This window comes from Amphiura filiformis, chromosome 8 (genome assembly GCF_039555335.1).
Source record: "Amphiura filiformis chromosome 8, Afil_fr2py, whole genome shotgun sequence".
Taxonomy (NCBI): Eukaryota; Metazoa; Echinodermata; class Ophiuroidea; order Amphilepidida; family Amphiuridae; genus Amphiura; species Amphiura filiformis.
Window position 1 is genome coordinate 52,605,773 of NC_092635.1, and position 22,735 is coordinate 52,628,507.

The following is a 22,735-nucleotide window of genomic DNA, read 5'->3' on the forward strand; positions in this document are numbered from 1 at the left end:
TTTTCATAAATAAAACGTTCAATTATACAGAAACTATATATATTATTTATTCATCGATTTCATTTACAGATACACCTACAGAAACATTACCAATTTGTCCGCCAGATAGTACAGTGCCTCCTTCCACTACGAAGATAACAACACAACCTCCAAAATCGGCTACCACTTCCACCAAGAGAATCGAACCTTCACCGCCTCTTCCAGAAGCTCCAACAATAATCGATGAAGGCGGCATCCATGCCAACAATGTCGACAATGCCTTTGAAATCGCGGCGATGACAACTACTAAACCACCGCCAGCTAAACCTGTAACTGTTACAGTGAAAGTATTGGTGAAAGAACAGAACAGTAATAAAGCAATTGCAGTGGTGGTTAGTCTTCTACTATGTGCAATACTTTTAGCGATTATTTGGTTAGGGATAAAAGTTCTAAAAGGAAGAGGATCGAGTACGAAGAAATCAACTTCAGTGGTAGTGACGGACACTGGGAATAAAACAGCAGATAAGGCAGAAGAGGCCGCTGAAGTGTAACCTTCGTTAATGATACTAGACAATTCCACGTGGGTGTCGACGGCAGACGACAGTTTCATTTTTTTTTAATTCAAAAATTTCAAAATTATAAATTTCCATGGCCATATTTGGAATCGGCATGAAAAATGCATTAAAATGAGTACAAACAAGCCTTGTATTGGTTCAGTGGTTCTTGTGATAGCTCTTAATATTTTGAGAAAATATCTCAAAAGTTGGACTTCTTATCTTGAAGCCTATAGTTAACACGCAGAACAGACTGGACAATACATGTTTTTGGCACTGTACCATAAAACACTGACAGGTACACCATATGGTATTTTTATGCTACTGTCCAGGATCTGTGGTATTAACAGGTTCACTAACATGACGAAGTCCGTGTCGGAATTTAGTGACAACTTGAACTTCTTATGATATCCCATCTGGAGAAATCTCGAAATGAAATACAGCAACTTGGTATCTGGTCAGCTTCAGATATGCCTTTCAAATTATGTAAATAATTATATATGTATATAATGGTGTGAATATTTTGAAGCTTAGATAATATAACTGGATTGTGTAGATCATGGTATATTAAATTTTTTTTTAATAATTAAGAGAGTGAGTGAGAATAAAAGCCTGAGGCCCCCGGGAGGAGCTAGGGGCACTCGCATGCCTGTCAAACCCCTTTTTCTACAAATCCGCCACAATGGTCACCCGATGATCTCCTTTTTTCATTACCTTACACCCATGACCCTCTGTTTTGGAGCTGTAAGGGCAAACAGACCTTTTATTTTTTGGTTTTATCATTAAGTGTGCATCTTTACACTCTTTTGACTTCCTTACAAAATGAAAACGCACTTACGTTTCTTGTACATGTACAGCTAAATCAAATTATTTTTAATATATAAATTGATATTTGTGCCAAACATATTTACTTTATCAATAAATACTGACGATGAGGAAGTAGATCATCTGATCATGGTCAATATACCTTTCCATTATAAAGGCCAAACTAGGTCATTTTGAAAGATGAGTTCGCAGTATCATTATCAACGTGCACAGCAATTTCCGTATCCCTAACATAAGGCCTTAAAAAGAAATTGCTTGATTGACGTAATCCGACCGACCCTAAAAGTATGCCCGACCCTGACTTTTTTTTTTTTTTTTCTGCCAACAAAAAAAATTAAACTAAAAAAAATTAAATTAAAAAAAAAGAAGAAAAAAGTTCCAAGGCCTTTACAGCTTTTATGGAAAAAATCAATACCTTCATTAATATTTTTTATGTTATGCCAATCAAACAATTTTTAAGCCTAAATGGCTACAATTTAAGGGATGGGGTATGAACGTTTGGACAGTATTTATTGTGGGACATTAGAGCACATCAGACATATCGAATTGCATTCTGAATACGAAGAATGTCCTTCTCATATCAAATAATTATGATTTTTTGAAATTCGCAATGTAATACACATTTTATGGCAAATGATTAAAAATTGATATTTTTGATGTTTAACAGTACTCGAAGTAAACTTTATAAACCTGATGTAGGTGGGATGAAAAGCCGACGATCAATTGAAAATTTTGACCAAAATTTTCAATTGATCGTCGGCTTTTCCTCCCAGCTACATACACTTTAAGAATATATCATTAGATTTATAAAATTTACTTCGAGGACTGTTATATATCAAAATGTGAAAAATATCAAATTTTAATAATTTGTCATAAAATTTGTATTATATCGTGAATTTCAAAAACGAAAATTATTTAATATTAGAAAGACATTCTTCGTATTCAGAATGCAATTCGATATGTCTGATGTGCTCTCATGTCCCTCAAAAATACTGTCAAAACGCTCATTCCAGATCCCTTAAGATCTCAGTTGAGAAATAAAGAAACGGTGATCGAAAAATCCAAGGAAGGAACGAAATCAAAAGTTTCATTTTAAAATTTAATGGGATATCAATAACGCTTAAATTGTGTATAGAAATCAATAGGTCAGCCAATGGAGCAAACTTTTGAATTTGCATCTTCCTTGGGTTTTTGGATCACCGTGTCTTTATTTCTTGACCGATTTCAACAAATGAGGTCTTATAGCCGAGCTAAAAGATGCAGTTATTATAGCTGCTGGTTCTGGTCCGAGTAAAGTCCCACCCGTTTTTTAGGTGAACATTTTTCACAATTGGGGGGTGGGATTATACTCGAATTTCAAAAAAAAAAAAAATTTTTTTTTTGGTTTTGGAGTGTCCCTGGACCTAGACCTGAATGCTAGGATCATTCATGGTTGACCTAAAAAAAAAATTTAAAAAAAAAAAAAATTTCAAGATATTTTGTATTTTAAATATGAAAATTGATAATTTGTATTGATGTCACTCATACTCTATTAATGATTTCAAAATGCATTGAATTTGAATGCATTTTGATATCATTAATATAGTATGACATGAAAACAAAGTATCAATTTTCATATTAAAAATACAAAATATCTTGATTTTTTTTTTTATTTGATTTTTACAATTTCTGGAATTTTTCGAAAAATGGGGGGTGGGACTATACTCGAACGTGGGACTATACTCTGACGAATACGGTATAACATAATCTGCTTTGTTTAGGGTATACAGGGGTGAAAATAACTAGTATCTTAATTCTTTTGCTGTCTGTGCGTCACTTCTTTGAGAAGTACTTTTTACGGTCCGATTTCTCAAAGGCTAGTGTTCAGGCTTCCTAAGCCAGCAGACTAGCACTACCAATGATGTTTCTATATGAAGAGCTTTGTTACAAAACCCCTTATATCCACAATCATCAACACAATCACGGCGGGATGCTCATCCTACCCATGCATCCCGCCAAAAACTGCTTTTGTTGCAACCTCCCATATACCGTAAAACCTCGTCTATAAGCATATAGAGTGCTTCTGATGGAAGCTAAATTAATCCAGGCGCCATTATGAAGTTTGAGCAAATAAATTACAGATCCAAGCATATATAAACAAGTATTATTGTAAGACCAATCTATTGTATTGGAATATTTATGCATGTATCGTATTAATTAAGCTTTCATCAAAACATTATATATGCTTGTAGACGAGGTTTTACGGTATCAGTGATTTTTTTTGATGATTTTTTAATGTGTTCTCAAAATGGGGCAAGTGGATGTAAATGATCTTGCAACAAAGCTCTTCATAATGATGGTGTACAATGTGAAATGTGTAAGCACTGGTGTATAGGACTAATTGGGCTTAAGCATGATGGCCTAATAGCCTGAACACTAGCCATGCTTCGAGAAACCGGCCCTACCTGTTTACAGAATACCAAGTAGGCCTACCTCGCATCAAAATAAAGGATAACGATGTTGCCAATTATGTCTATATTATACGGTATTTAATGCACTTAATAAAAACATGAATTCATCACAAAAACTTTCAAACACTTATTGAAAATCTCATACGGATCGGACTGATGATTATTTATATTTAGCCTCGACACAAAAATTTACTTGTTGTTTTGAAAACGTGATGACGTTTTTAAAATTTGAAAGAACAGTATTTTCATATCGCCGGACCTAACATGTATAGAATTCTAAATATGAATATCAAAATCTATATTAAATTATGGCTAATTTTCAAAATTAGCTCCGCAATGTACATATAGCATTAGTGCCAGTTGTTTTGGTTTTAATAGCGGTTGGTCTTAACCATGAAATTATGGACACCTTTAGGCCTCATCGATCATTGTAGGCCTACTGCTAAATTGTTGGGTTAAAAAGTTTATAAAAGTATAATTATTAGAGTGGCAAAAGGTTGACGAATCAACTGTGACGTCAGATTTCTGTAAATATTAAGATTGAAGAGAAAATCATAAAAAGCATCATTTTGATCCATTTTATTGGACAACATAAATAAAAATATTTATTAATTAATTAAAAAAAATAGATATGAAGATCCGAAGACGAATTTTTTACTTTCTTAACTTTTTTTTCTTGAATCGAATTTTGACAAACTTCAAAATGTAAATCATGATTTTTTAAGAAGTTCGAATTTTTAACCATTTTTGGAGAATATTTATACAAGTTGGTAAACATTTTACAAAAAAAAATAATGGTGGTAATTTTCTGCAAGGTCGATGATAATACTTGGCCTATATTCTTGAGAGGGTGTATAATAAATAAGGCCAACATTATTTTTAGGCCTGAAACACTGAGCCTTTTTTATTATCAGAAAATCATAATAATACACTAATCATGTTGCTACAAATTCTGATTCAAAATATAAAAAACGCGAAAATTCGCGTTTTGGTTTCAGACCACCTATGAATTTCCGGGACAAATTAGTTTTATACATCGACATTTTGGGTATTTAGCCTATTATCTGGAAAGACCACTTTTTACCATGGGTACGCACGGTAATTTTAAACATTTGCACATAGGCCAACATGTATATCCATAATAAAAATCCCTTTAAAAGGGAAAGCCAGCTTCAATGTAGAAGAGGTCTTGTAATTAGTTTGGGCGGAAGGCATTTTTAGGATCACGCTTACATACATCATGTTTCGTGACATCCACCAAACTATACAAAAAGGTGGGAGATGATGATCATATATTGGTCACTCCTGGTAAAAGTGGATAGAATAGTGTAATGTTCCTATCTTGGGCCATCTCCCATGTGGCTATATAGGTGATTAAAATATTGGCACGGTCTTTTTTTATCAATTTTGGCAAGGTTTTTCAAGCGCGTGGCCACTATATCATCACCACGATATGCGCAAATCAATCGTTGATACTCAACACGGTATAAAAAGCAAAAATCTGATACCGGCTGCAACTTGTGATCCAGGACCACAATGCTATATAGTGTTGAGGGAACTTTGTTACAAGTCTTTACTATAGAAGTCAGCGGCCTCAGCCCTACCGGGCTTGCGGCCTTGATGTTTTCGCATTGTGGTCCTGGACCACAAATTGCAGACGAAATTACATATGTGCACGGTAATACATGTGTCTTGACTAGTGTCTTGCATTATAGACACATATCTTCAACAATTATTTAGAAAATTGGTACAGAAGTATATGTGATGCGATCAAGCAAAATCAGTCGGAACTCGCAAATATTGATTTTGAGATATAGCCAAACAAAGGTAATAATTTCCTTTTCTTTCCTATTGTTTTGAAAACTCTGTAATTGCTCATATCTTTGGAACTGGTTGTTCAAATTCAATGGAGTTTTCTGCAAAATGCAGCTTTGTAAATGATTTTTACTAATTTATAAGAAACTGAAAATTTAATATTTCCGAGTTCCGACTGATTTGCTTGAGCGCATCACATATGTCTTGTCTGATTAAAGACACAAGACAAGACATGTCTCGGTTTGTGTTTTCAGGTAAGACACATGATTTTATTTCTTGCTTTCTGCTGTTGAAGACATGTCTTATTGTAGGACACGATTATTGCTAAAACACAACTTTTAGGTCCGTATGCACAAAACAAGTTATACCCCGGGGTTATACCTGGTCTAACTATCGAGGTTAGACTAACGGATGAATCCCCCGGATGAATCCCTTAAATCTTTTTTTTTTCCTCCTTTACTACTAGCCAAGTCAAAATTACTCTTAACATGAGCTGCAATAACGTAGAATAAGGTAAGTAAATTCAACAAAGTTCCTTCTCCACAGGACTTATCTCCTTTATAGGTATACCAGGTCCAAAGTTAGATGGTCTAACTTGTTTTGTGCATACGGACCTAACAGTGCAAATTTGTCTGGGCATTTGTTGCCTATCTTCATAGATGTGTCAACTTTTTAGCACAGTGAATTAATGTTCTACAATGTGTTATACAAGCGTGGACAAATTACTGGTGTTCAGGGTATCCCCGCTGCCAAGAGCATAAAACATCGGTGTTTTGTCCACCATCTTTTCATCCGATCCATCAACGGAATCGTCCTGATTATGATATTTATCATGCTTATGTAAATCTCCATTAGCTGACCCCACTATCAGACCGTTACCAGTCCAACCATTTTTAGCCGAACCATTAGCTAAACCACCATTAGCCAATCCACCATTAGCTAAACCACCATTAGGCAATCCACCATTAATAAATCCACCATTGTTATTATTAACCATCGTAAGTGGTCCCGAATGATGGTCTGTTTGGCTAGGACTAGGAGTTGAAGGCTCGTAGGCATTGAGTCCTTTGGCAACCCTTTTCTGCTCTTTTCTCCAAAGATGGGCACTCCGACTGAAGCACACTATTGTGAAAATGACTCCTAGAGCGATGAAACTCGACGAGACGATGGCTGGGACGAGACGGAATTCGATTAGAAGGTACAAGCACAGGGCTGTGTAAATTAGAAAAAGTTAAATTACATTTTAATTAGTCTTTGATCAAAATACTTTATAATACAACACTCCCACTCTTTGATGTTAACCCTATGAGAACTACCTGCCTATTGGTCAAAAAGGAGTTTTCATTATCAATTGGACCAATCAGCAACATTGTTAGAATAATTTCACTACGCAAAAAAAATGGAAAATGGAGGGTGAATTATTTGCAAAACTCCATTCTGATTGGTGATTAAAATGAAGATATCATGTAATTGACCAATCAGAGGCAATGTTAGATCGGCAGGTATGCTCAGGGGGTTGAGGCAAGACGAAAAAAACAGCGAACCAAATATAAAGGAATTTACATTATGGGTTGTCACTTGAATTCCAAAGGGTATATCTGTCAGCAGAAGAGCGTAAGTAATTTGTTAGTTTGTATTTTGATGAGCCTCATTAGCCAACAGCACAATGACCGAACAAGTTCAATTGAATTTTTGAATAGCGTGTGAAATAATGAAGAACGATAGACAGTAAGGTATTCCTTCTTGTGTCAAACCATGTAAATAGTAGATACAGTGTCTACTCACTATTCCAGAAAAAATACAGCTTTTTTTGGACAAAAAATATATATTATCTAGTTTTGCTAAATGAAACATACCTAAATCATAATCCTTTATTAGTAACTTAGTTCTAACCGGCAATAAAAGTAAAATTTGAATAGTTTTGCAATTTCAAGGGAAATTGGCCAAAAACATGCAATTTTGCATGATTTCTGACAATTTCAGTCACAAAATCTAAAGACTTGGAGCATTCTAAGCAAGTCTAAGCATTCAAAATTTGTAGTCTAGGCTGTGAGTTTGCTCAAAAATTTTATATTTTATGTTAAATTTGATAATTGATTATAAAAAGATACAAGAAAATGTGTTTTCCAAAAATTAGACTGCATAACTTGAAATTAGTCTTTGAACAAGTATTTGGGCTTGATTGTCACAGCTACGAAAAACATCCTAAAACGCATGTTTTTGGCCCTTATTTCCAAAAATTGGCCAAATATTAAAATTTTGACTTTTATTGCCAGCTAGAACTAAGTAAAGGATTAGGATTAAGCTACATGTATGTATATTTGGGCAAAAAAGACTATTTGTTTAATCCCAATAAATTAGTGCTGTATTTTTCTGGAATAGCTAGTACTACATGTATTTCCATGGTGCGGTTAGGAAATTATAAAAAAAAACACGATTTTCTTATTGGTTTCATGAGCACTTAAAAACAATATTTCACACCATGGCAGCGGCTGCTCATGTCGTGACATTACTAAGTTACAATAATTTGTGTATTTGTAAATCGAGAACACTATTTCAATATCTTGTCGGTTTTCTATTACAATACCTGATATTTTATATACGAGATAACGAGAAGCAAATTTCTTGAATTACAACACATGAAAGCCATTCAGCAAATTGTGTTGATCGAGTATCAGATACGTGATGATGAGCCGGATACGTGATAATAGGGACTGTCATCAATAATTCTGACATATATATCTGTTACCTCATTAACGAGATAATTGGAATTTTCTTTGCACTATAGAAATATGTTATGATGAATGACCGATTATATTTATAAGCCTACAAGGATCGGAAAAATGGAAGAGGTTGTCTTCAAACAATATCTGTATGATTTCTGGCAAATTCAGATCTCTTTCAATAAAATGAAAAAAAAAAAAAAAAAAAAGAGACAGGCTGAATCATGATTGGTACTCTGCAGTTTCCAGTGATTATGAATAAAACTATCACATCAAAATGCAACCGGGCTACCTTTATAGATGATTGTTAAAATGTCATAAAACTAGAAATCATGGGCATTTGAAGATGATTCAATGTTGCAATTTAAAAAAGCAGGCTTGTCAATTAACATCAAAAACTGATGGGTACCAATTATTTTGATACAGCCTGTATATTAATTTGATCCACACACATTAACAAAAGTTGGTAAACAAAACATACAAGCAATTCCACCACACACATCACCAAGAAATTTCACTTTAAAGTAGAAAAGGTTCTTTTTCAGATCCATGTAAAATGTTACTCACTCAGAAATATTTCAATTCTTATTAGCAATATTGCTGCTGTGGTGTTTCCAGATGTTTAATGAAACGGCAATTCTGTTTCAAAACTCCTTGGTTGCCGCTTATTGATCGTGTAGCTCTAAGGCCTATATATAATTTGTAAGCCCCCTCGTCTTTGTTCATAGCGCAATAGAGTGATCAAGATTCCTGATATATACGATTTGAAATATTCTTGAGTGAGTTCCAATTTACTTAGATCTGAAAAAGAACCCGTTCTACTTGAATATAAACTATGAACGATCCTGATTAATTTGTTTTTGAAATTGTTTTCAAGATGAAATTTCACTCTCTCAGAAATTTCGCTGGATTCTTACCGGATAAAAATACAGGTATTGCAGCAAAGAAAGCACTGATGACAACAAAACGAGCTCCAGATGTGTTAGAAAGAAACTTGTACGCCCTAAAAAAAGGAAAATTGTATGTTCGTGAGTATATATATTTACCATATTACACACAATACGGGTGACTTTTGATCAATTATCGTGACATAAGAGAGAATAGCCGGAAATGATCTTATTTAATATTGGCATGCCAACACTTACAGGGTGTTTATTTGTTTGTTTTGCTTTGTGTGTTGGCACATTTTTTGTCAAAAAGTTGACTTTTAATATTTGCGTATCCCCCGGCCTACGAATTGCCATTTTGGTGGTACAACAATAACATTTTGGTGAAGCAACAATTGCCCTGTGCATCTCCCTTTTTATCCCCAAAAGACTGTGTTTTGGGGCCAAAATAGGGTAAAATGACAAAATTCTTAGCGCTTCGCAGGCACTGTCTCATCAAATACCAAAATTTTGCCTTCATTTTGGCCTAAGATAATCTCAATTGGAATTATTTCGTGCGCTTCATGCGCAAATGTTCCAGTAAAATCGGCAACAAATACTAGTATGCCCCCCCCCCCTAAATTTATTGCTTCCACTGCCACAATGCCTAAAGATAAAACGTTTTTGACCCAACACCTGCATGTACTTCTGAATCTCTGATGAATGGGATTCAATACATACAGAGAAAAAAATAATAATAATGGTTTAGGTTTGAATATTATCACATCAAGGAAATCACATCAAGAATGATTCTCAGTTTGCATTTGTGATAAATAACAATACGTGCAGGTGTTTTACGACAAATCGGGGTTTAGGACAAGAAGGCCCTATCTGCAATAGCTGCCAGCTGTCATATTTTCAGATCGTGTACAGTATAGAATGCAGAAATTGTCAGATGGTAATAGAGCAGCTATTGCAGATAAGGCCTTCTGGTTCTATAAATCCCCCTAAAATGACTGTCCTTGAATGTGTTCGAATGCTCATGGATACATATTGCGGCATAAAAATCGATCAAACATGGTCAAAAGTACTTTTCAAATTTGCACAGCACTTATGGTAAAAATGGAAACCTCTTTAAACTGTTCAATTAAAAGTTGATGGACAAATTCAAGTTGCTGAAAACTAAATTGAGCAAATTTGCATAATTGCTAACTGTCTATTCAAATATGCAAATTAGAGGACCGTTATATTATGGACCTAATTCATTAGAAGTCGTCAGGAACACTTTTGCTTTTGTAAGAATAGATAATACAATTGTGATGAAGAGGTTTATTCAATTAAAAATTAGTAAGATTTTGAAGGAAATTAATATTTATGTATAATGTTCTTTTATTTTTTCATTTTCACTATTCATATTTTTGACATAAAATGTATTAAACTGTATTTACAAACAAAATGGAAAGAAATTGTTTTACTGTATAGACATCAAGTGGAAAAGAATAGCCCATAACATAACCACGTTCCCATCATGTTACTGATCAATTTTGATAATAGACGTAAAGATTACTGACACCAAATTACCTGTATGTGCATTTGTGTCGTAAAGGGCTATACACTACAATTTGTTAAGGGCTCTTTGGACCGCATCACGTTAAATGGATAGGATATTGATTATGCTGGTGACATTGAATGCATTATTACCTTTCTTCTCCTTGTGGTAGTTTCATCATCTTAGCAGCAAAGTAACATTGTATTGTACAAACCACCATACAACAAAAGTTTAACATCACACAAAAACTGGCTAGAACCATGGCAGAATCCAACATACTATCATAACGTTCTTCATCCAATTTAGTCACACTTTTCGAAAAGTTTTGAAATTCGTCCTGCTTAAAATCCAATCTCACTATAAGTATCACGGCTAAAATGGATTGAAGTAAGGACAAGATTGACAACACTCCAAGAGCTGCTATAGTTTTATCAATTCCAGTTTCTCTGCCCATAAAAGTCAACCTGGATATACTTCCAGGACTGCTAGGTCCTCGTTCAAACATGTTGGCTGTGCTTACAAAGCTTAGAGTTTGCACACCCGGTGACTTAAGCAGAGGTTGATCGCTAATAGACATCGCACTCTGGTGATTTTGATGATAAATATTACGTTAAACCCACACAAAGCAGTAGGTGGGGAAGTTTTAGGGTAATATTCACCCGTGCTATCTTCAGTAGACAGCAATTATTGGTGAATTCGCTTAACAAGCGTTGAAGCGTGATTCCGTATATAAGTGTATCTTCCCTTGAAGACCTTTATGAAGAGAGGGTGACTACAAGGTCATTTACATGGCTATTTCCGATGGCTATCTCTTGACAGAATGACCAACTCCAAAACATCTGCATGTCCAATCGTCTCGAAGATTTAAAGAAACGACATCCGCGCATGAAGCTCTAGTCGGTAATCAAATTTAATAATCGTTACATGCAGACGAAACCGTAGCTTACTAGTCTCAGCTTCAAACACAAGGCATATAATATTACGTTCGTTCAGCTGTTGCTCCAACCAAGTCTGTCACTTTATGTAGACGTTTGTAAAATGTAACGAACCATATACCAGTAACAAACAAAGTTGATGGGATATGATTGAAAATCGCAATAATTGTGCAAAATATTATGATGATCCTGTTAATGTTTCCTGCTAGCGTATACTGTCCATTCAAAAACAGCAACTGGTTCTTGACAACTGCGTATTGATTCCGAAGATTGATTCAAAAAATTTAGGGTACTTAACAATATATTGTTTGTGCTGTAATTACGGGTCTAGCTAATTCAATGCCCTCTTAACGTTCACTGTCACTTTTTGTTGCTTTTGTTGCATTCGGTTCTCGCATCATTACCCATCTGTGAACATGGTGAAGTCACCTGCTGTGTGTCCTGTGGAAGAGGTTATACCAAGTAGGAAAGTCCCTTACAGTGTCCTGTGGAAGAGTTTGTGGGGGAATAAAAAATAAGTTATAGTAATTTAGTATGTCACTCAAAAATGAAGAAAAGGCAACACAGTAACAAAATTATGATGTTAAGTGCACTTGACAATATGGATTGACAACATTATACTTGTCATACTTGTATAGGTTACAAGAACTCAAGTCTTTTGATATGTCTGCCTACATTTGTTGTTGTTTTTTTCCCCCAAAGAGTTCATCTCCGCTCTGGTAGGCTATATCATGTAAGATAACTATTCTGTATTATTTGGTGTGCGCATCCCGGTGTACGTACATTTGACAACAGGAGATATTTTAAGATAGCTCGTGCATGTTATCTTGTTACATCAGAAAGACGGTTTAAAAACAAAACATTGGTTAAAAGTTAAAAATGAATTTAAAGTAGATTTAATAACGAATACTTGTTGAACGAATTCCAATAATATTATAGTGGGCTACGTCGAATACTTAATGGACTTGTTATTCAATCTTCATGTATATTATTTCCAGTTGTTACTTCTATAACGAATACCTCTGACATAAAAATTATAATATACCCCCCCAAAAAAAAAAACATTCGACATCAAATATAATTGAATTTCAGTCAACAAAACATCGGTCAAAATTTAAAACAATGAATTGAAATAGATTTAATAATAATTGAACGATATATTCTATGTCGAATATTTGAAGTATAATGGTTTTAGAAGACGGATTGGTCATCAGTCTTTTTCCCCAAACTCACCAAATAGTCGCTAGGCCTATAGGTCCATATATTTTACAGTATTTTGATTGCAATATTTTTTGCAATTTCATGCTGGTTGGTTGGCATCCATGTTGCCAGAATTTAAGCCAGAAATTAAAAAATGTACGTACTTTTTTTCAGTATACGTCATGCCCTGTTTTTAGTTTCTGCTTCTACTGCATTTAAAAATATCTGTTACTGGCTCAATGTACTATTTGAACAATAAATAGAGTCATAAAAATACGTCAAATGGAATACAAACATTATTAATAATGGGATGTGTAAGATATATTATACTTAACTAAGCAATCATGGTCTGTAAAAGGAGCGGCGACTGCAGCTGCGTTTTTAAGCTTTTTTTGAAGGCACACTAATTGCGTTTAGTTTTTAGAATATATTTAATACAAAAAATTATTTAACATGTTTAATGTGGCATACTATGCCTAAGCAGAAACGGTACGGGTCCTAGAGCATGAAGATTTTTTTCAGGCAACTTATCATATAATCACAAAATGACTATACTTTTTATGCCAAGATGTACCGACCACCAATCCGCGGGAATCACAGTCCTCCCTCCTTTTGCTTTACTCTAAAGACTATGTTATTGTCATCTTATATATTAAACATTTTACTGCATCAATAAAATTATAAAGGCCTTGTAGATAGGCTATAACAAAACAATATCTCCAACTGTTGATTCAATCTATATCCATCTCAGCTCAAGTAAGAATGCGATGTCTGCACATCCATCATAGCAGCCACAATTAAGGGTGCATAAATTCCACACTGTCCCACTAACTCCTACCTATAAACATGAATTACCACCGACCTACATTGCACAACCATGTTTTCCAATCATGCCTGAGCACTCCCTTTTAAAGGTTTTTTTATCATGACTGTGATGTGTATGAACATGATGAAATTGTAAATACAGGCCGTATCAAAATGATTGGTACCCAATAATGTTGATGTTTATTGAATTTTGATGATGTGTATGTTAGGCTCATCCATTATGAAAAACTTATCACTTTGATATAGTTTGTATAATTTAATAACATGGGATTGTCATCATAAACAATCGGAACTTTTTCGTCGACCGGGACAGGGTCGTTGGCCGCATCTGACCAGGCCTCAGGGCCGTAAAGAGTAAGGTCGAAAATATCCGGTCGGCCAAAATCAGCTTTTGTGTCCAAATTGATATGATGTTATGAAGAAATAGGCCTACATATGAAATAGCATAAAGGCCACGCTATAGTTTATTAATATAATCATATTTTGAAATAAAAGAGTAAAAGGATTATTTTAGAGGCTTGGATTAAGCTCATCAGATTACGATTGATGCTAACACTTCAAGTATTAATTAATACTATACCTAACCGGATTAAGCATAAAAATGGAATTCCAGTATAAAAGTTTTTTATCTAAATCAGAGTCTCCTTCTATGGATATAATAGAGCTTGGACCTTTAATTAATAACCGTGTTAACGTATTACTATAATCAAGGTCCCTGCATGGCCTGATATTAAGACTAGATAAGAGTAAATAGAAGAGAGCGTTGTCTGCAACTGCAACCGAAATAAATTGCAATAAGTGATCATACTTCCTCGAATTTCTGATTATGATGTTAGAATAGAAGATGCATATAAAGAAGATAATAGAAGATTTTTTCAAAAAAAAAAAAAAAAACACTTCCAACCCTGGAAATCAAATAGAATGTCACTATTCTCAACCAGCGTCCATCTAAGGGACTCACCATTAGATATCAAGGGGGGGGGGGGGTAGTTGGGGTCGTGACAATTTTTTAGCACCTTGGTGAAACATTTTTTCTCACTCCTCATATCCTCGTGATATATTTTTTTTACTCCTCGGTGAGACTTTTTTAATCGTAAAGTTCTCTCCGTTTTTGGATTCATGAAACAAATTCTATTAAAGGAGTATTTCGTGATCCTAACATCCTCTATTTATGTCATTTTTCATTAGATATCCACGAAAAAAAGTTATTCCCAAAATTTCAGTTGATTCCGATTTTGCGTTCGCGAGTTATGCATGATTATGTGTACTAGCGGGATACCCGCGCTTCGCGCGGGTCCCCGCTAGATGAGTAAATGGGAGCGTTCACTATAACAGGAAGAAATACTGAACAGGTAGAATCATTATTTTCTAAATCTGTTCTTTCTTACATTTCCTTTTAACATCTTTTTTTTTATTTGCTGCTTGTGATTTCCCGTTTCCATGTTTTTTACTTAATTCTGTTCTCATTATTTTAGCTTCTCTTTTTCTTACAATTAGTTTCTTTCCTTTTTTGTTTCGTTCCCGTTTCATTTAGTTACTTTAACCCGTTGGCCTAATTACTCGTACCTTTATGTCCCCATTTTAATTTTCTTTTTCTTTATAGTACCGCTTCATGTTGTTTATACAACACGCATCTTTTCCCGTATTTATTACGTCCTCTCATAGCGTCTCTGGTCTCTGGCTCGCAAGTCGTGTGGCTCTGCGCCGTTTACGCGCGCATTTGCGCAATGCGCATTACGCACGCGGCGCCGACGCGCTGCCGGCCAGCTGCAGTGACGCGTAGGCTGGTAACCGATTTTCATAACAAAACCCGTTTTTACCCATATTTTCACTGTTTTTGCAGCCAATTCTTGATCATTTTCAACCAAATTTTCGCATAACCGTCTCGGTAAGTGTCTCGATTTCCCGTATGAATTTGGCGACATTTGGATCGAAACTGACGGAGCCTTTATACACTATACATAGATATTACATTTCCTTTTGGAGCCGGATGATGGTATCGATTTATATCGATCTTTTAGCAATTTGGCGCGAAGCTCAAATTGGTCTAGCTGGGCGTTGGTCTGGTCAGTGATCGTTGCCAGCTCGGCCAGTGCGGACAGTAAATTTGTCAATTTATGTTTTAACGTTTTAAGGTTTTGTCTTTATATATGTAGATATAACAGTGTCAAGTCTGCAAAAAAGGGCTTGTGAGGAAGAGGAAGGGTCATGTCAGGTCAAGTTTCAAGAGTCAAGCATGACATCCTTAATTTGTTTCTAGCAGGCAGGCAGGAACATATTGTAGTATTTTTAAAGGAAAGCTTAAGGTAAGATAATATATTTTATTATTTCCAGTGAAGTCAATAGACTTTATATTGAGGTTTGCAGTTCTTTTGAGGTACGTGCCTAAGTAAGTAGGTAGGTATGGTGGTGGGCCTCTCGGGCCTACGCGCTTCTTTTAGCATTATTCGCCCTTAGTAGGGCGGAGTGTCCGTCCGTACTCACAGCTGACGAGCGATATTCCCCTGTTTGAGAAACTGTGTTTGTCATGTTTGTCAAAAACCAGAAGCAGGCGCAATAGGAAATTGTTTATTTCCGATTGAGCTTGCGAATTAGGAAATAACATAGATAGATACATACATACAACATTCCCCTATTTATAGTAAGACTAGCGGGACACCCGCGCTACGCGCGGGTCCCCGCTAGGTGAGTAAATGGGAGCGTTCACTAAAACGGGAGGAATTACTGAACAGGTAGAATCATTGAAAAGGTAAATTTCATTTATCTGAGTCTGACCCTCGTTAAGCCTAAGTTTCCATTTTAGCTTCTTTCTTTCTTTTTAGTTTCTTCTACATGGGCCAATTTTGTTCCATTTTTTAAAAACATTTTGCTGCTAAGCTTGCAAATTTCCGTTACCATGTTTTTTATTTACTCAATCCGTTCCCATTATTTTCTAAATCTGTCCTTTCTTACATTTCCCTGTTGACTTCATTTTTATTTGCTGCTTAGCTTGTGATTTCCCGTTTTCATGTTATTTATTTAGTTCTGTCCTCAGTTTAATAGCTTTTTTATTTAAATCATCTAATTTTATTAGATTTTATTATTCTTTCCTTCTTTAGCCTATTTTATTCCGTTTTCATTTTCTTACTGTGACTAACTATAGGCTAACCCACATACTCGTAGGCCTACCTGTTTGTCCTCATTTTGTTTTCTTTTTTAATTACAGTAGGCCTACCTCTTCATGTTGTTTGTACTTTTTAACACACATCTTTTCCCCGTATTTATTATACGCGCGACATGGCGTAGTGCTGCGTTACCTGCGCGCTATCGCCAGCTACGCGAGCGGTTTGGCATTAGATACGCCCGTACGACGCGCACGGGCTAGCTTGACAACTGACTCCCTTTTTTTGTTTACCCAGCATAGCAACGTACCACATTTTCACTGATTTTGAGGCCAATTCTTGACCGTTTTCAACCAAATAAAGTTTAAACACGTTCCCGTATATTCATCGATCTCCCGTATGAATTTGGCGACATTTGGATCGAAACTGACGGAGCCTTTCCATGATACATAGATACATAGATACATACATAGATACAACATTCCCCTATTTATAGTAAGACTAGCGGGACACCCGCGCTACGCGCGGGTCCCCGCTAGGTGAGTAAATGGGAGCGTTCACTAAAACGGGAGGAATTACTGAACAGGTAGAATCATTGAAAAGGTAAATTTCATTTATCTGAGTCTGACCCTCGTTAAGCCTAAGTTTCCACTTTAGTTTCTTTCTTTCTTTTTAGTTTCTTCTACATGGGCCAATTTTGTTCCATTTTTTAAAAACATTTTGCTGCTAAGCTTGCAAATTTCCGTTACCATGTTTTTTATTTACTCAATCCCGTTCCCATTATTTTCTAAATCTGTCCTTTCTTACATTTCCCCGTTGACTTTTTTTTATTTGCTGCTTAGCTTGTGATTTCCCGTTTTCATGTTATTTATTTTGATTTTATTAGATTTTATTTTTCTTTCCTCTTTAGCCTATTTTATTCCTGTTTTCATTTTCTTACTGTGACTAACTATAGGCTAACCCACATACTCGTAGGCCTACCTGTTTGTCCTCATTTTGTTTTCTTTTTTAATTACAGTAGGCCTACCTCTTCATGTTGTTTGTACTTTTTAACACACATCTTTTCCCCGTATTTATTACGCACGGTCGGTCGTTCACCCGTATTATCATTTATTGCGCGACTCTGCGTCGTTTACGCGCGACATGGCGTAGTGCTGCGTTACCCGCGCGCTATCACTGCAGCTACGCGAGCGGCTTGGATTAGATACGCCCGTACGACGCGCACGGGCAGCTTGACAACTGACTCCTTTTTGTTTACCCAGCATAGCAACGTACCACATTTTCACTGATTTTGAGGCCAATTCTTGACCGTTTTCAACCAAATAAAGTTTAAACACGTTCCCGTATATTCATCGATCTCCCGTATGAATTTGGCGACATTTGGATCGAAACTGACGGAGCCTTTATAGCATACATAGATAGATACATAGATACATAGATACATACAACATTCCCTATTTATAGTAAGACTAGGGATACCCGCGCTTCGCGCGGGTCCCGCTAGATGAGTAAATGGGAGCGTTCACTATAACAGGAAAAATTACTGAACAGGTAGAATCATTGAAAAGGTACATTTTTATTTATCTAAATCTGTCTTTTCTAACATTTTCTTTTTTAGTTTCCTCTGCTTAGCTTGTGATTTTCCGTTTCCATGTTATTTATTTAACCCAGTTCCCATTATTTTCTAAATCTGTTCTTTCTTACATTTCCCTTTTAGCATCTTTTTTTATTTGCTGCTTGTGATTTCCCGTTTCCATGTTTTTTATTTAATTCTGTTCTCATTATTTTAGCTTCTTTTTTCTTTCATTTCCTGAATAGTTTCTTTCCTTCTTTGTTTCGTTCCCGTTTCATTTAGTTACTTTAACCAGTTGGTCTAATTACTCGTACCTTTTTGTCCTCATTTTAATTTAATTTTTCTTTATAGTACCGCTTCATCCCGTGACCCTTCTTTCCCTATTATCATGTCCACTGGTCTCTGGCTCGCAAATCGTGTGGCTCTGCGCCGTTTACGCGCGCATTGGCGTAATGCGCATTACGCACACGACGCCGACGCGATGCCGGCCAGCTGCAGTGACGCGTAAGCTGGTAACCGATTTTCAAAACAAAACCCGTTTTTACCCATATTTTCACTGTTTTTGCAGCCAATTCTTGACCGTTTTCAACCAAATAAAGTTTAAACACGTTCCCGTATATTCATCGATCTCCCGTATGAATTTGGCGACATTTGGATCGAAACTGACGGAGCCTTTATAGCATACATAGATAGATACATAGATACATAGATACATACAACATTTCCCTATTTATAGTAAGATTACACTGCTCCATAGACAATGCGTTGTAATTTCGTTCTGGTGCACCAGAACGAAATTCAAATTTCACGATATCTTTGCTAAACGAATTAATCTGCAAGAAATATTTTGTACATAAACATTATGTATAGCCAGAGGTTTCCAGTGATATAAAGATCTCAACTTTTTTTGAGAAAAGTGGGGGGATGAGGCTGTGGATCACGAAATGCCCTTTTAATATAAATCCTTATTTTTACCATTTAAACGTTTTGTAGCACCTAACTTTCGCGTGCCGCGAATGCGTTCACATGGTGAGTTTTTCATGCGTAGTGGGGACCCGGAACTTGAATTTTTTCAAAGGAGATCAATGTCTAAGGATTTATACTTTCTTGAAAACATAGACTCATTATGTGTAGGATTTCAAACTAAAATAACATCCCTACGTACATGGCTCCTATCGTGTGGCATAGATTTCGTTTTGATATGGGGTGGACTTTGGTGAAAATCTGTGAAATAACGTGAATCAAGGGTTTTTGCTCACAGAATACGGTAACTTTTCACGAACAAATGCGCACAAAATACTTCCAGTTTGAAGCTAAAAATCAATATTATAACACCGTATGATGAAAAATGGAACAAAAGCGCAAGACAAGTTACAATTTTAAGGCTAAAATTGCCAAATATAAAATTAATTTTTATTTATTAACTGTGACAAGTGGAGCTTTTTTTTTGTCTGTAGTGGAGCAAATTTTTATTTAGCCTGAGTCTTAGTTCGTTTGCTCAGATGACGAGACAAAATACAAAATTACACAGCCCTGCTTTGATATCTAATGGACAATGGTGCGTCCCTAAAATATATATCACGATATGCGTGCGAAAATTTGGACACCAAACCGTGTAAATAAAAGATTATGTATATGGAGCAAAGTGCATTCCAAACTGCAACAGATTGTTGGTGTTGGCATCTATATTTAGGCTATTTACCTTCAAGTATTTGCTTAGTTCTAAACGAATCAATGTTGTGTTCAGTGCACCTAAATTTGTCTTTGAAGCATTTTGAATATATAACTAAGTGTTTACAAATCGCTTATAGTGATTAAACCTATTATGATTTCAACATGGAGGTCATTATGTCTACAATTAAAAAGGACCTATTATTTCTGTATATTATTACATAGAAATAATGGGTCATTTTTAATTGTCAAGACGGAGGCAATAGTTATATACATAACAAAGTATATTCTTGAGTCTTAGTTTTAAGGCTCGGACAGCGACGTTTGCACAGTACACTGTAAAAACAGTGTTTAGAAAGTGGTGGCAAGAATGTGTTTAGAAACGTTATGTTTAGAATATGGATGTCAGATGTTTAGAAATTAAACACCATCACTGACCATTGTTGAGAAATTTGACACATGATGTTTAGCCTTAAAACATGTTACAAAGTGGTGGCAAAATTGTGTTTAGAAAAGTGTTTTTAATTGCTAAACACTGTTTTTACAATGTATTTTTTGTGGGACCTGAGAGCACATCAGACACATCAAATTGCATTCTGACACGAGGAGTTCTTCTAATATTAAATAATTTTGTTTTTGTTTTTAATTCGCGATATCATGAATATAAATTGCATAGCAAATTATTAAAAATTGATATTTTTGACATTTAACAGTCTTCGAAGTAAACTTTATAAATCTAATAATCTAATGATATGTACTTAAAGTGTGAGTGAAGTAGTCATCCAGTAGTTTTAAAGAGTTTTGGAATTACTCAGTTGCCTGATGAAGTCTGGTGGTTCCAGACGCAACGTTGCAAAAAGTAAGTTCCAGTATTCGATTTAATTCAAAAACACTGTGTGTATGTAGCTGGGATGAACAGCCAACTATTATTCAAAATTTCGTATTGAAGATATACATGAAATTTCAATCATAAAAATTTGAGGTCTTTTGGGAAACTTTTTTACTTTTTTTGAAATCCCTAAGATTAAAGGAATTTGGCCAATTGGTAAGGTTAATTAGTTAATTAGTTCTTCTCTAGTGACGCTAAAGTTAGTTAACATTACATGGTTAATGAGCCAATATTATCGCGGTCAGTGCACTATAATTAATTTTATTTATACCACACACCCAGTTTCCAGCCGAAAATTATGGAAACGAATTTTTCAATTCCATGATCACCACCCTAAAAGTTAACTTAAAATGTATAATGTATTTATATATCCATGACCACAGCAAATATCATCAGCCAGTCCATAGAGCTCGCAGAGATAAAGCAACACTCCAGGACAAAACAGAATCGCGAAAAATGCATGTTAATCATGTTTTTAGTCCCGTGTTCAGTGCAAATTTCCACATAAAATTAAACAGTACCGTCTTTATAATTTATAAAATAAAGAAGATCTGATGATGAGAACTTACCTCCAACACTGATGTTCGAGATTAATATTCTTCAGCTGATGAGCACGCACGATAAAGACAAAATTGTTGAAAGACTGATGAAAAATTGTTGCTTCGCTGCTATGCTGTGACCATGTCCTCGGTTTCAACTCGACCTGGCTGTCACAGGGAATTTGTTCAATGAAACTTGAAAGCGTGTTCTCGTAGCGGGAGGTTTACTTTAGTTATGTATTTTGTTATGTGAGAATGCAACAGGGTGGAATTCTCCTTTTATGGCTGACGGTGCTGAACAATAGAGAGGGCGAAAAGAATAGCACCGTCCGTCGTTCGTCTCCCAAGGATATTTGTCAAAATAAAAGTGTGTTATTCAAGAAATCAAAACCTTCTCACGGCCTTCTATACGTGTTCTGCAATCAGCACCGAGTTGTATCATGACAGAAAAGTGTGAATTTCACCAGAACATGTAGCTTATTAGGAGGGTAATTGTAGGCTACCTTGATGGCTTTTACCGGGTGCTGCATCAAAAGTAGGGATCCGGTAAAAATTGTCACAGTTCATGCAGTTACGGAATTTTGACGCGCCACTGACAGTCCATCCCGTGATCGACCAGAATCATTTATTGCCCTGAGCTGCGATCGTGTCTTTTTTTTTAATCATTATCATTTATTTATTTATTTATTTATTTTAGACCGGTAAACACCTTTCTTGATTTGGGGCTATTAATAAATATAGTATAAATTATTCCGGTAAACAGAGTTTCGCCTTGATTTTGGGCTAAAATAGTAAATTGAAACTGACCACCGGGAAAGTATTTTTTTTTCTTATCCCTGTACCCCTTAAGCAACTTATCCTACGCATTTTTACTAAATATGTATAAGAAATCACTGAACAAGTTTGAACACTATGCATGAGCAAGGAAAACTAATAGCTCAATAATTAATGGCTAAACCTATTCCAGAGAAGACGTAGGCCTAAAATTAAAGAATATAAACAAACAAACAAACAAACAAAAAAACAAAACAAAAAAAAAAAAAAAATAAATAAATAAATAAATAAATAAATAAATAAATATTCAATTAGCATATGCCTATAAATATTCAATTAGCATATGCCTATACCACACTTAAAATACGGGGTCAAATATGCACCGACTAAAATAAATTAAATTGACCCCGCCTTTCATTGCAAACAACCACTTTTGGGGTTCTTTTTGGCCCCGTGCGGAATCAAAT

At 35.4% G+C, this 22,735-nt stretch overlaps 2 protein-coding genes across 2 annotated transcripts in view; one reads left to right on the top strand and one right to left on the bottom strand.

Annotated features, from left to right (window-relative positions):
* The window catches only part of LOC140159203 (uncharacterized), a 50,380-nt gene extending 48,206 nt beyond the window's left edge, over positions 1-2,174 (top strand). Inside the window, exon 11 of the mRNA XM_072182595.1 lies at positions 70-2,174. Within this exon, the coding sequence (XP_072038696.1) occupies positions 70-530 (461 nt within the window). The 3' untranslated portion in view covers positions 531-2,174. The remainder of the gene's footprint in view (positions 1-69) is intronic.
* A 1,791-nt stretch (positions 2,175-3,965) lies between these two features.
* Positions 3,966-21,871, bottom strand: LOC140159204 (uncharacterized). The gene is made up of 4 exons (XM_072182596.1): positions 21,525-21,871; positions 10,914-12,181; positions 9,264-9,349; positions 3,966-6,835 (listed from the first exon to the last, which is right to left on the bottom strand). The coding sequence occupies exons 2-4, from the start codon at positions 11,336-11,338 to the stop codon at positions 6,327-6,329; spliced, it is 1,020 nt and encodes a 339-aa protein (XP_072038697.1). The 5' UTR covers positions 11,339-12,181; positions 21,525-21,871; the 3' UTR covers positions 3,966-6,326.
* Positions 21,872-22,735: the final 864 nt, after the last annotated feature.